The sequence below is a fragment of the Panthera pardus genome, unplaced genomic scaffold (assembly GCF_024362965.1).
Source record: "Panthera pardus isolate Hobbes unplaced genomic scaffold, ASM2436296v1 HiC_scaffold_16, whole genome shotgun sequence".
NCBI lineage: Eukaryota > Metazoa > Chordata > Mammalia > Carnivora > Felidae > Panthera > Panthera pardus.
Genome location: NW_026526721.1, coordinates 54,517,965 through 54,530,548, shown reverse-complemented (window position 1 = coordinate 54,530,548; position 12,584 = coordinate 54,517,965). Strand labels below are relative to the sequence as shown.

The following is a 12,584-nucleotide window of genomic DNA, read 5'->3' as shown; positions in this document are numbered from 1 at the left end:
AGTAGCCAGTGTTTGTTTTTGATCCTCTTACTCACAGAGAGTAAACCAGGGCATAGAAAAGTTAAGTTAATTGCTTGATTTGTACTCAGGCTTTCTGAACATTGTTCACTTCATATTCCACTATGCATCCTGGCATTTAACTAAGTGGGCAGTTACTAAATAATAATTATGTTCCTAGAATAATAACATTCTATACCCCTGATTTTTATTCCCATTTTATGAATGTAGAAAGAAGAAATCTTAAGGATGAGCTATTGAAGATGATGTTTTATTTATATTTGTTAGTGCTTTGTTTTTTTGAGGAAAGAGCCGGCTAACTACTTAGGTAAAAGAGTTGATAAATGGCTGAGCAATGTGGAAGACCGCTATAATTTCCCCATATTCTTGCACATTTTAGATTTCATTTATAAGGCAACAATAGTTTATCATATGGAGAAGAACTGGATAAAATATGATGGTCCCCCTTACCTGTGGGGGGATATGTTCCAAGACGCCCAGTGGAAGCCTGAAGCCACAGATAGTACCAGTCCTATATATACTATTTTTTCTATACATATCTATAATATTTAATTTATAAATTAGGCATAGTAAGAGATTAACAGCAGTAACTAATAATAAAATAGAACAATTACAACAGTATACTATAGTAAAAGTTATATGAATGTGGTCTCTCAAAATACCTTCTCTTGATAAAATGCCTACATGATGAGATGAAGGGTGTAGGCGCTGTGACATAGTGTTAGGCTACTCTAGCATCTTAAAATATAGAAATTTATAATGAAATGAGTGTATAATATGTAGAATTATAGAATGTGTCAGAAGGAGGATTCTCTGCTTCCAGACTGGTTCACCGCAGGTAACTGAAACCACAGAAAATATGACCATGGATACGAGAGGATTACTCTGGACCCTACTTATTAGCAGTATCTGCTCTTGGTTTTAACTTGTTTTTTAGCTTCTTTTGAATGGTTTATGGTTTCTGGGAGGAAAGAATACCTGTAATACATATTCGGAAATTGTTGTTCCATAGTTTTAATGAAATACAGGGGTGGGAAAATGCCTTTCAATTGTATATACTCGTTTCTAATACGTACAAAATGAGTATTGCTGTCTGTATTTTGCAGTGGGGAAAAAGCCACAGAAAGTGCTTTTTCTTCTTAGCATTCTAAGACTTTCCATCCTCATGGAGAGATGTGATGTGATTCATCTGGTTTACCTTTTTATATTATAGTAGACTCCATCATCTTTTTGGAAATGCAACATAAGGATAGAGATAAACTTCCTATCAGTTTAGCAAGTTCTATTTGGAGGAAGTATATGAAGTTGAGATTGGATATAATGTTTGGTTTGATTTTCTGTTCAAAATTTTCACATGGTGAGGACAGTATTTTTCTACATATATCAGTAGGCAGTAACGATTACTTCAAAGCTTCCAAAGCCAGATACTACACCTGCATGTTCCAGCAGGGTTGCTGAATTTATTCCCAAGATGCATGGTAATGTGTACTTTGTATTACTGAGGTTGAATAAGGAAAAGTTACAGTGTTCTCTGCCAGCTGTGCACATTAATATTGAAATAAGTTGGGGTTTTTTTTTCACCTTGCCTGTCTTCTGTATAGTTGCACTGTTTTCTTAAATGAACAAGAGAAGCATTGCTCTTTATCTTAAGGATTTGTAACATCTTAAACTACAGAATTCTATAATGAAATCAAACAATTTTCTTTTTCTTTTTCTTTTTCAGGTTCGGCTCAGCTAATATTTAACATAACCAGATCTGTAGAATACACTGCTTGCAATGAAACTGTTATCATCCCATGCTATGTTAATAATGTGGAGGCCACAAACATTAATGAAATGTATGTAAAGTGGAAATTTAGAGGAAAAGACATTTTCACCTTTGATGGCGCTGTAGAAAAGACCACTCGCGACGATAAATTTAAGAGTACAAAAATCATACCACAAAAATTACTAAATGGCATTGCCTCTTTGGAGATGAACAAGGAAGAGGCTGTTGTAGGAAACTACACTTGTGAAGTAACAGAATTAAGCAGAGAAGGCGAAACCATCATAGAACTAAAATACCGTATTGGTAAGATTTCTATAAAAGCTTCCCATTTATTTGTCCTGTAGCATCCTGATCCTATTAGAAAGGGGGCAGAATGGGGCTAGGCAAAGCACAGGCTATTAATAATGTTGATGTAATGTTTATCAGCTTTAAGATCATGAGTTTTATCTTACTTGCTTTTCTACTTTTCAGAGTAAAACTCCTTTGCTGTTGGTTAATTTGTATATTGTGTGGTTCTCACACTTTTGGTCCCAGGACTATTCCTTTGGGGTGAACAGTCCTAAGGTCATCTATGCTGCATTTCTGTTTGCTGCCATCAAAAGTACTCTCTTTCATGTGATTAATTTTCCAGCCCCTTTCCAATTATTTGGCTTAACCTTACACTTTGACCAAGGGTTGACGAGTGCCAGCCGTGTCCCCTCTGCAGAGACTAGATTAGGAGACCCAGGAGATTAAAAAATCAGATTATCATGGATAAGTCCTTAAGGCTTCCTATGCTTAGCTTTGCTTTGGTGTTTTCTTCATTGGCCAAGATTTGGAAGAACTAGAGATCCAATTCAGTGTATTTGAATTCAGCCTTGATTATAGCACCATGGTTCTGCCCTTTCTTCACAAACTTGGCTTGGTGAGTTGTATAAAGCAGTAGTTAGTTGAAGTAAACAACCTGCTTTCTTTTCTTTATTGTGCCACCTGATTTCTTCAACCACATACAAGTGCATCATAACCTTCTGTTTGAAGTATCTGTTTAGAATCACTAGACATACTACTGATTTTAGGATTAGACCATACTTTGAGAACCTCTGCTTTGATGGGACCAGAACAGTTCAGTTGGATCACCTCTTTGTCTTCCCCTAGTGTTGAGACATTATAAAATGTCTGTCACCAGACTGAGAATGAGCTGTTTAATTTGGTGGAATCTTTTGACAGTGTTTAGGATTAGGAATCAGGAAATCTAAATTCGATCACCTATTTTGCAACTTAACTATTTGCCCGTATGATCTTGAGAACTGTCTTCTCTGAGTCCAAGTTACCTCCCTTATCTCTGGGATGGGGATGAAAGTAGATACCTGCTTTTATGTATTCTGCAGTGTAATGAGCATCAAATGAGATCTCATATGTAAGTTCTTTGTAAATCAAAGTGCTTTGCAAATGTTGGTTGTATTCCTGGAATGTTTATTTTATGAAGTAAGATTTATCAAGTTGTTGAAGCTGGCCTGGGGTATTGTAAGAGGGATTTTTGTGCAGTAAGGAATGGGTAGGAGATAGTTTAGAGCGGGCTGGCAGAGTTTGGAAGGCGATGCTGCTAGGAAATCTCTTGTGTTGTAACTTGTATTAATTTGACGTTAACTGGGACTAAGAAGCTTTAAAAAAAAAAATGTATACCTTTCAGCAGGGTCTGACCATTCAAACACTGGGATTACCTAGAATTAGGTAACCTGACACCTACTTGAAATTTTTCTGAAGGAATGTATACTTATGTGGGAATGAAAAAACAAGATGGAGGGGGCGGGGAGCAGCAGTTTTGGAGTATAGCGTCAGTCCCTGAGAGACAGACTGTTAAACTCGAGATACGAGATTTGAAAGGCCAGAAGATGGAATGAAGATGGATGGGAAAGAAATACCAATATCTGAGATGAAGACCAAGTTTATGTTTTCATGTGCAATTATTTTATTTTTCTTTGTTTTCAAAGTACCCTATAAAAAAATGAGTTGTACTTACCTTTTGGGCCATTAGAATGAGAAGGTACTATTTTCTTGCAGAGAATGTTGAATACTATACAAGAAGTTTCAGACATTTGGCTTTGCACCCATTTTTATTTTTTGAAATAAAGATTCATAGGAAATTGTAAAGATTGAACAGAAAGATGCTGTCTACCGTGCCCAGTTTCCCCCAGTGATTACATCTTCTGTAACTGTAGTAAAGTATCAAAACCAGCAGGTTCACAATGGTACAATGTGTGCATATTTCTTTGTCATTTTATCACATGTGTATATTTAAGTAACTACCACCACAGTCAAGATTCAGAACCATTGTGCCATTAACACAAAGATCTTCCTCATGCAATCCCTTTATAGTCACCCCCAACTGTTCCCAACCTGGCACACATTAATGTATTCTCTATGGCTATGATTTTGTCATTTCAACAGTGTCGTATAAGTAGAATCATACAGTATTTTGAGATTGGCTTTTTCTACTCAGCACAATGCCGTTGAGAACTATGCAATTTGCTGTGCGTATCAATAGTTTGTTTCCCCCACACTTCCTCTCTCTGAGCTAAGTAGTATTCCATGGTATGGGTGTATCACAGCTTGTTTAACCATTCACCTATTGTAGGACATTTTGGTGGTTTCCAGCTTTTGGCTATTACAAATGAATCTGCTGTGAAAAATCGTGTACAGGTTTCTGTGTGGACATAGTCTTCATTTCTCTGGATAAATGCCCAGAAGTATGATTAGTGGTTGTATGTAAGTATATGCTTAGTTTTTAAAGAAACTGCCAAACTGTTTCTCAGAGTGGTTATTTCATCTTACGTTCTCACCAGCAACATACAAGCCATCTAGTTTCCCCACATCCTTGCCAGCATCTGGTGTTGTCTCTGTTTTACACCCATTTTTGACTGGGGGAAGAAATAAACCTCCTCTGCTCAAAAATGTTAATTTGGGGCAGGACTCTTACTGTGCAGTACAGAGTCACTATAGTAGTGCTACTTGCCCATCATGTGGACTTTGGAGATTTAGCAGGAGAAACCATTATCACTATGTTGTGCTTTTTTTTTTGCCAATGTAGGCATAAATGAGGAACAGAAATTACTTAATAGAGAAATCTACTTAATGGAATGTGGAGTAATGGTGACCATTTGTGTTCCTTTTCTGAGCACTAGGACTGAATGTGTAGAATATTATATATGAATTAGAGTTTTATATACCTCTGGTGTCTCTGTGTAGTAGTATACTTTTGGAAGGAGCACAGGACTTGAATTTAGAAAGATTTTTCTATACTTCACCATTTCTAGTTTAAGAAAACTAGGTTGAGAAACTCAACCAATCTGGCCCTCAATTTTTTACCTGTAAAATGGGGATACTGTCTCCATGACAATTGTTTGGGATGTATATAAGTTAATATTTCTCTTTCTTAAAAAGATTTATTGAGTACCTACTGTTCCCAGGCACTGTGCTAGGCACTAGGGATTCAGTAATGAGTAAGATGTGATCCCTACTTTCAAGGAAATGATAGCAGTATAAATAAGAACAGTAAAATAACCTAACATTTATTTGAGCGCATACCAGATACTTTATGTATGTTGTGTCCTGTGATCTTCTCAAGAACTCTAGGAGATAGACATAGGTCTTACCATTTGTTAGGTGAGGCAACAGGCGAGATTTAAATTACTTGTTCAAGGTTTGAGTCACACCAAGATTTTAACCTAGATCTATCTGTCTTCAAAACCCAGTATCTTTCCAACATAGTACATGGTTTCTTTGAAAATACCTCGTAAATAACCAAATGCTAAATGTAAATATGTTATAAAATTTGTTATCAATGTCTTTGTTTATATCATTAATGATACAAAAGCTTGGAGGCTTAAAATTTTATATTTCTCCAAGTAAGTTATTAAGGTTTTATTTAAAAAGGTCAGTTCAGGGGTGCCTGGGTGGCTCAGTCATTTAAGCGTCTGACTTCAGCTCAGGTCATGATCTCACGGTTTTTGAGTTCAAGCCCTACATCAGGCTCTCTGCTGTCAGCACAGAGACAGAAACTTAAAAAAAAAAAAAAAAAAAAGGCCAGTTCAAATTCAGCAGAGTTGCCGTTTCCATTATTGTCAACGTGATATACATTATGCTTCAAATGCTGACATGAGGGCATTGCAAGATCCTTGTATTAGTTTTCTAGTGCCGTATTAGTTTTATCGTATTAGTTTTCTAGTGACAGTTCTGACCATGGTGTAACTAGGTTCTCCATACAGAGTCTTCACAAGGCTGAAATCAAGGTGTTGGACAGGCTGTGTTCTCACATGGAGTTCAGGGGCCTGTTCCAAGCTCACATGATTGTGGCAGAATTCAGTTCCTTGTGATCGTAGGACTTCTTTCTTTGTACTTCTGTTTCTTTGCTAGATGTCTGCTACGGGCTTTTCTCAGCTCCTAGAGGTCACCTCATTCCTTGCCACACAGCCTCTTCCGTATAATAAAGCCAGCAAAGGAGAACCTTCCTCTTGTACAAAGAATCTCTCTCACATTTTGATTTTCTTTTCCAGGAAGAGCTCAGACCTTTCTCAGAGCTCACTTGATAAGACCAGCCCCCTCTTCTCCCAAAAGCAATTTCCCTTTCGTAAAGCCAACTGGTTGGGCACCTTAATCACATCATCAGGATCCCTTTTGATACATAACACAACAGAATCATGGAAATGAAATCCATCATATTCACTTCCCCATCCCTTCTTCAAGGGGAGAGAATTATAAAAGGCTGATTGTAGGGAGCAGGGATTTGGGGAGCCACCGTAGAATTATGGGTTTAATTAAGTAACTGAGGACTAGCCTAGCCTAGTCAACACATCAAAAAAGTCATCACAGTCCTGAAACATCACGTAAAAATGTGGCTTGAATTTTAGTGTTATAAATTTTATTTTAACCTTCTTTTGTGGAAACTGGTGTTTGTGAAGGTTTACCATGTATATATTTGAAGGAAAGGCACATTTAATTTATTTAAGTGATCTCTTTACTTTTTCCAGTTACCCCTTTTGTATACAGTGATAAGAGGAGTGAAGTACTGGGTTTTTAGAATACTTAGGCTGGGAAGAAAAATTTAAACACTCATTCATAGACCATATCCTCTTAATATCATTTCTTTGTTTTTCCACTAATAAGTTCATCTTCTTGAGACCACACTACCTGAACAAGAATTGGGGAAGAGTAATGGGCAGAGTTGTCAGCCACAGCTTGAATGGAATAGCATTGCCTTTGGATTATCTTTCTTATTCCTAAGGTGGAAAAATATCCAATAGGGACTATTTTAAGCTTAGTTTATTTTCTTAGTACCATAAACATTGAAAATTGAGAAGGACCTTAGAGAAGTATCTTATCTCTTTTTGCCCCTTGAGGAACAATAGTTAAAGTCATCTGATAATAGTACCAAGACAGGTCAATAGCTTAATGGGTATATAAGTGGTTTTATATAAAACATTGGCTTTTTCCCCCCAGCATCTCATTTGGTTCTTGAATGTCCACTTTGGTGACCCTCGGACTCTCCACCTTAACAAATTAGAGAGAGGTAACACGTTCGTGCCAGTGAGAAGAGGTAAATTATGCCAGAGGTCTGAAGCAGTGATTTTAAACTGAGAGAATGATGGACCACCATGTACGTGTGTGCGTATGTGCACACATGCACACATACACACACTCTTGCTGTGGAGAACATATTACAGTCTTGGGGTGAGAGCTGAGAGGAAAGAGTGTGTGAAGTTTGAATAAACCTTCTAGTAAGTTTCAGTTAAGCATCTCTTAGGCAATAATATTTTTTATTCTATAATCCTACTTTCTGTATGTCACTGAAATGTTTCTCATACTTCTCATTATTTCGGCATAGAGGCTTGGAGTTTTCCAGTAGTCATTTAGTCTCTTTCACCATCTCACTCATGAAGTACTTCTATCACATGCCAGGTAATTGGTCATTCAGACATTTTACCTCAACATGTGACATGATGAAACTCTCTTCCTTCCCAAAGGTCTTGGTTTATTAGTAGGCAGTTCTAGTTGTAACTTAAGTCAAGCTAGAACTTGACCTTTTGTAATTTCTCTCATGAAGAAGGCTGTGGTGTTTCTCTCCCAAGCTTGTTTTTCTCTAAGGTAGAAATCCCTGGTTCTTCTAGCCATTGCTTATGTTTCAGGATCCCCATTCTAATCACCTTGCTTTGGAACAGTTCCTTGTTATGTGTTTAAATGTGAGGAGTGAAAATGAACTCAAGATTGTATTTGTGGATCACATGTTGCTTTCCTGCTACTACACAATTGCTGCAGCAACTTTATGATCAGTCCTGCTTCTTAATCCATTGTCTACGTGGCTGGCAAAGATTTTAAATGAATCAGGTCATTTTTCTCCCCTGGATGACGCTTTCGAATCACTTATCATTGTTCTTGTGATAAAATCCAAACTCTTATTACAAGCTATTAAGACCCAATATGACCTTACCCCAGGAGACTCTTCCCATCCCCTCTTGTATCATTAAATTCTAGCCACAGTGGCCACCATTTTGTTGCTTGAATTTGCTGTTCCTTTGGTGTCTCTTCTTCCCTGTCTTTATGTGGCGCAGATCCAGTTCCTCACCCAGAGACCTCTCCTTACTACCCACAAAAGTCTGATCTTCATTTCCTTCCCCTGCTCAAGCTCATGGTCCTACTTGCCAAATTCACAGTGGGTCTTAAGTTTCAATAAATGTTTGTGAAATAAGTGAAAAATGAGTGGTCAGACCATGGTTAAACACATCTCTCAATAGGTTTCTGTCAATATGTTCTGAGATTATTTTGTTGCGTAGGCAGGGAGGTCAGTGAAAGAACATTTCATTGTTAGCTCATCTTGAACATACACTGTTCATGTTGATCAGATACTGGTTGTATTTTGAATGTAGAGCGCACAGGATTTGCTATTGGACCAGGTATGGGGTGTCAGAGAAACCAAGGAGTCAAGGATGACAATAAGATTTTTGGCCTGATGAAATGGGGAAACCCTAGGGGGGAGGTTTGTTGGGGAAGTAGGGGGAGGTCTCTCAGAAATCTGTTTGGGACATGAAAACTTAAGATACTTAGGATTCTTAGTTCACTGTGCCTCAGTTCCCTCAGCATTAAGGAGGGGCTAACAGTTCCTCATATAATAATTGTGAGAATTAAAGAGTTAATGTAGACAACTCACAATAATAGAGAACGTAGATTAAGAATAGTCATTAGATCATAGAGCTTTTAAATCCTTTGGGCATTAGATACAAAAACCTAAGCATAATTTACAAAGATTTTTCCTGGTAGGAATTTTGGCCAAATTGAAATAGGTTTTCTTTGGTGTAGGAAGATACACAGTAATATAGTTGGAAATTACGGTATTGATTCAGAGTATCTGAAAAATCCATCTCTTGGTAGAAACGCAAAATTTAAGATACGGTCTTCCATTCACTCACCAAACTATCTCATGATTAAACCTTCAGCAGTAAACCGTTGAGTCTCTAGTATATACAGGGCAAAATGCTCGATTCTGAAAGGTCATATCTCTAAGACAGAATTTGTAACGTTATTTTGTGTGGATCATTGCGAATGTTTATCAGGTTTTAACGTAAGAGTAGCACAAGAAATGCATGGCTATCATGGTGGTACGAAAGCACACAAGATTCTTCACACTCCAATATGGAAAGACAGAGCCAGGGAGGATTTGAATGAATAGGGTTGGTTTCAGAGGAACACCAGCGCTTGCTTTGGGCAGTATTGAGGAATGTTCTTCAGCAAGTCCCCATTGTAGAGGCAAACTTTGAAATGTTTTTAGTGCACTTGCTTAGCTTTATTGTTAGGGAAGAAATACCATGATAAAATCAGTGTATTAGTGTTAAGATATGATTCAGTTTAATTTTTAAAAAGTTCTCAAGTTATTTGATATCTTAATGTCACGATTTCTTTCATATAGACTGTGTGACTGTTATTTTCACTGTCTAGGTAACATGTGACCCACTTAACAGAAGCTTCCTTAATACCTAATGTTAAATCATTTTAGTAAAGGTTGACTGAGTACTTGGTACATGTCAAGCTTTGTTTTAAGCCCATTTCACATATTAGCTTTGTTAATAGTCACAACAGTCCTTCAGGGTATAGGTATTCTGTTGTACTGGGGTTAACAATTGAGGTCACTGAAGAACAGAGAGGTGTTAAGACTTTGTCCAGGGTCACAAAGCTTGTAACATAGAGTTAGCTTTCAAGCCAGCCAGAGCCCTGTTCTCAGCTGTGCCATACTGTCTTCTTCCACAAATCATAGGTTAGGGAAAACGTGGAAAACACACTTAAATGAGCTTCTTTTTTCATAAATAAAATTTGTTGTATAAGTAAATTATTTGTGTAATTTGTAATTATTTTAAGGCCACAGCTTAATAAATTATTTTTATATTCTATCTTTACAGTAAAATATATTGTTGACTATTCAATGGCAGGACTTAACATGATTATAGTAAATATTAATTGCGACTTTTGTTTTCTTCCCAGTTTCATGGTTTTCTCCAAATGAAAATATCCTCATTGTCATTTTCCCAATTTTGGCTGTACTACTTTCTTGGGGACAGTTTGGTATTGTGAGTAAGTATTTATTTCTATTTTTTGTTTATGTTTTAATGATGAAAAGATTATTTCTGGGAGGTAATATCAGTGAAATATTTTACCTGACTTGTATTAAAAAGTGTGATAATGTGATAAATAAGAATATACAGTCTTAATATTCTTCTTGATTCATAAGTGTTTTTTTTTTTTAATTTCTTAAGAATGACTGGTGGGAATCCTAGCAATAACAATACCTCAAACTTATGTAGAGTTTAATATTTTCAGAGCATTTACACATATTATTTTGGCAAAGAGATGGTCACAGCCCACCTTAGTGTTAGGGTAGAATATTATACTTTCTATTTTCCCAGTTTGCACTTGTCCGTGTCCATGTGTTCATCAAAAGCCCCATTTGAACTGTGTGTTGTCATTCTTACTATGATTCTGTAAGGAAGTGGCCACAGGAAAATTGTGGTTTTGGATCGTGTTTTATTGTAATAATCACGTGACCAAACTTGTCAGGGAAAATCTTGATGCTATATCAGAATCAGCATTAACAATGTAGAATGGTCACTACTAGGTGAAAAGGTAGTATGTATTCTGGTTGATGCTTATACTCAACCATATTTCCCTACTGGTTTGGTAAAAGAAATTTACTAAATTAGTGAAGTTCTGAGGTGACAGTGTAAACTTCTAAACTTTTAACATGTGAGATGTATTCCTCATCTCCCTTTCACACAGTGAGAGGTCAGTCATTGAAGGCCAGCAAGCATTTATACGAGGCAAGGTGTGAATGATGCTGATTTCATTTATTTCATTCTATAACTTTTAAAAAAGTAAAAAAAATAATAAAATGTGGTAGTGGATTGGCTTATTGTATATTTCATGAATTTCACTTTTACTCAGAAATCTAAAGTGATCTGAAAATGGAAGAGAGATGACTGATTATATATTCTAAGGGCTCTTCTCAATGTATCACACTCTGGAAATGCTTTGTGATTTCAAAGCTGTTTTCAACTTTTGTCTAAAAGGCAAAGAAAGGGAAGAAAAGGGCTAACAGTGACAACTGTCAAGACATTTCACAACTTTTATTTTCAAAAAAGTGTCTAGCCTTCTTATGGAAATTTTCTTAGGATTTCGGTAAGTCTTTTATATCACGAAAAAGACTGATACAGCATCAAGACCTATTCAGTCTGTATTGATGTTAGGGAAAGCCTTTACCCTTATTGGTAGCCCCAGGCCTTAAGCCTATGTCATATGTTTGAAGTAGAGAATAGCCTTTTTTTTTAAGATAATGAAATTATTTCATAACAGTGTGATTTGTTGCATTTGGTTTGATTGAAGTTTGCTGATCATAGCATTCTCATTAATGACATAACTTTTCATTGACTGAACCAGGAGTTAGCCTGTTTATCAGCCCTATTTTTACAAAATAAGCTTTACAATTTTTTTCTGACTCAAAAAATAATAAATACCACTTTAAGAACCCTTATACAAAATTGGAAATTATAGAGAAAAAATAAAAATCTGAAGTCCCAGAACCTAGAAATAAACTATTCATATATTATAGTGAATTTTCTTCTTCCCTTTCTGTTTTTTCTATGTATTTTTGTTAACCTTTCTTTAAGAAAGAAAACCATATATGGACTGATGTAACTTACATACTTACATCTTAATTTCCCCCCTTGTTTTCAGAAAATTTTTTATAGCTGCCTATGCTCTACTTTTATGGATGCAGTATAATTTACTTAGCTCTCATCTTGATGGATATTAAGGATGTTTCCAAGTTTTTTGATACTATGAAAGTAATTCTGCTAAAGATAGGTAAGACTGGAAACGGCAGAGGTATTTTAAGGCTCTTGATACATACTGCCAAAATGTTTTCTAGAAACTTTGTATCAATTTCTACAGATGAGAATATCTGTTTCTTTAATAAGTTTATTTATTTTGAGAGAGAGAATGAGCAGGGGAGGGGCAGAGAGAGAGGGAAAGAGAGAATCCTAAGCACTATTACTGCGGAGCTTGACGCAGGGCTTGAACTCACATACTGTGAGATCATGACCTGAGCCAAAACCAGGAGTCGGACGCTTAATCGACTAAGCCACCCAGGTGCCCCCGGGTGCTGTTTTTTACCGCCTAATCCTGACATAATTATAATTCTAAAATCTTTGCTAGTAATTTGATGACAAAAAAAGCATCCATCTTGTTTTAATTTTCATTTTTGTGTTAGGTTGAATGCTCT

General features: G+C 36.4%; 1 protein-coding gene across 8 annotated transcripts in view; it reads left to right on the top strand.

Moving 5' to 3' along the window:
• Positions 1–12,584, top strand: part of CD47 (CD47 molecule) — a 51,550-nt gene that overhangs the window by 14,656 nt on the left and 24,310 nt on the right. For all 8 annotated transcript variants that reach the window (XR_002079679.2, XR_002079678.2, XR_008422448.1 and 5 more), the window contains exons 2-3: positions 1,742–2,089; positions 10,292–10,381. Coding sequence is in view for 5 of the 8 variants with exons in the window: in XM_019448270.2 (XP_019303815.1) it covers positions 1,742–2,089; positions 10,292–10,381 (438 nt within the window). In the remaining 3 variants the exon portion in view is untranslated. The remainder of the gene's footprint in view (positions 1–1,741; positions 2,090–10,291; positions 10,382–12,584) is intronic.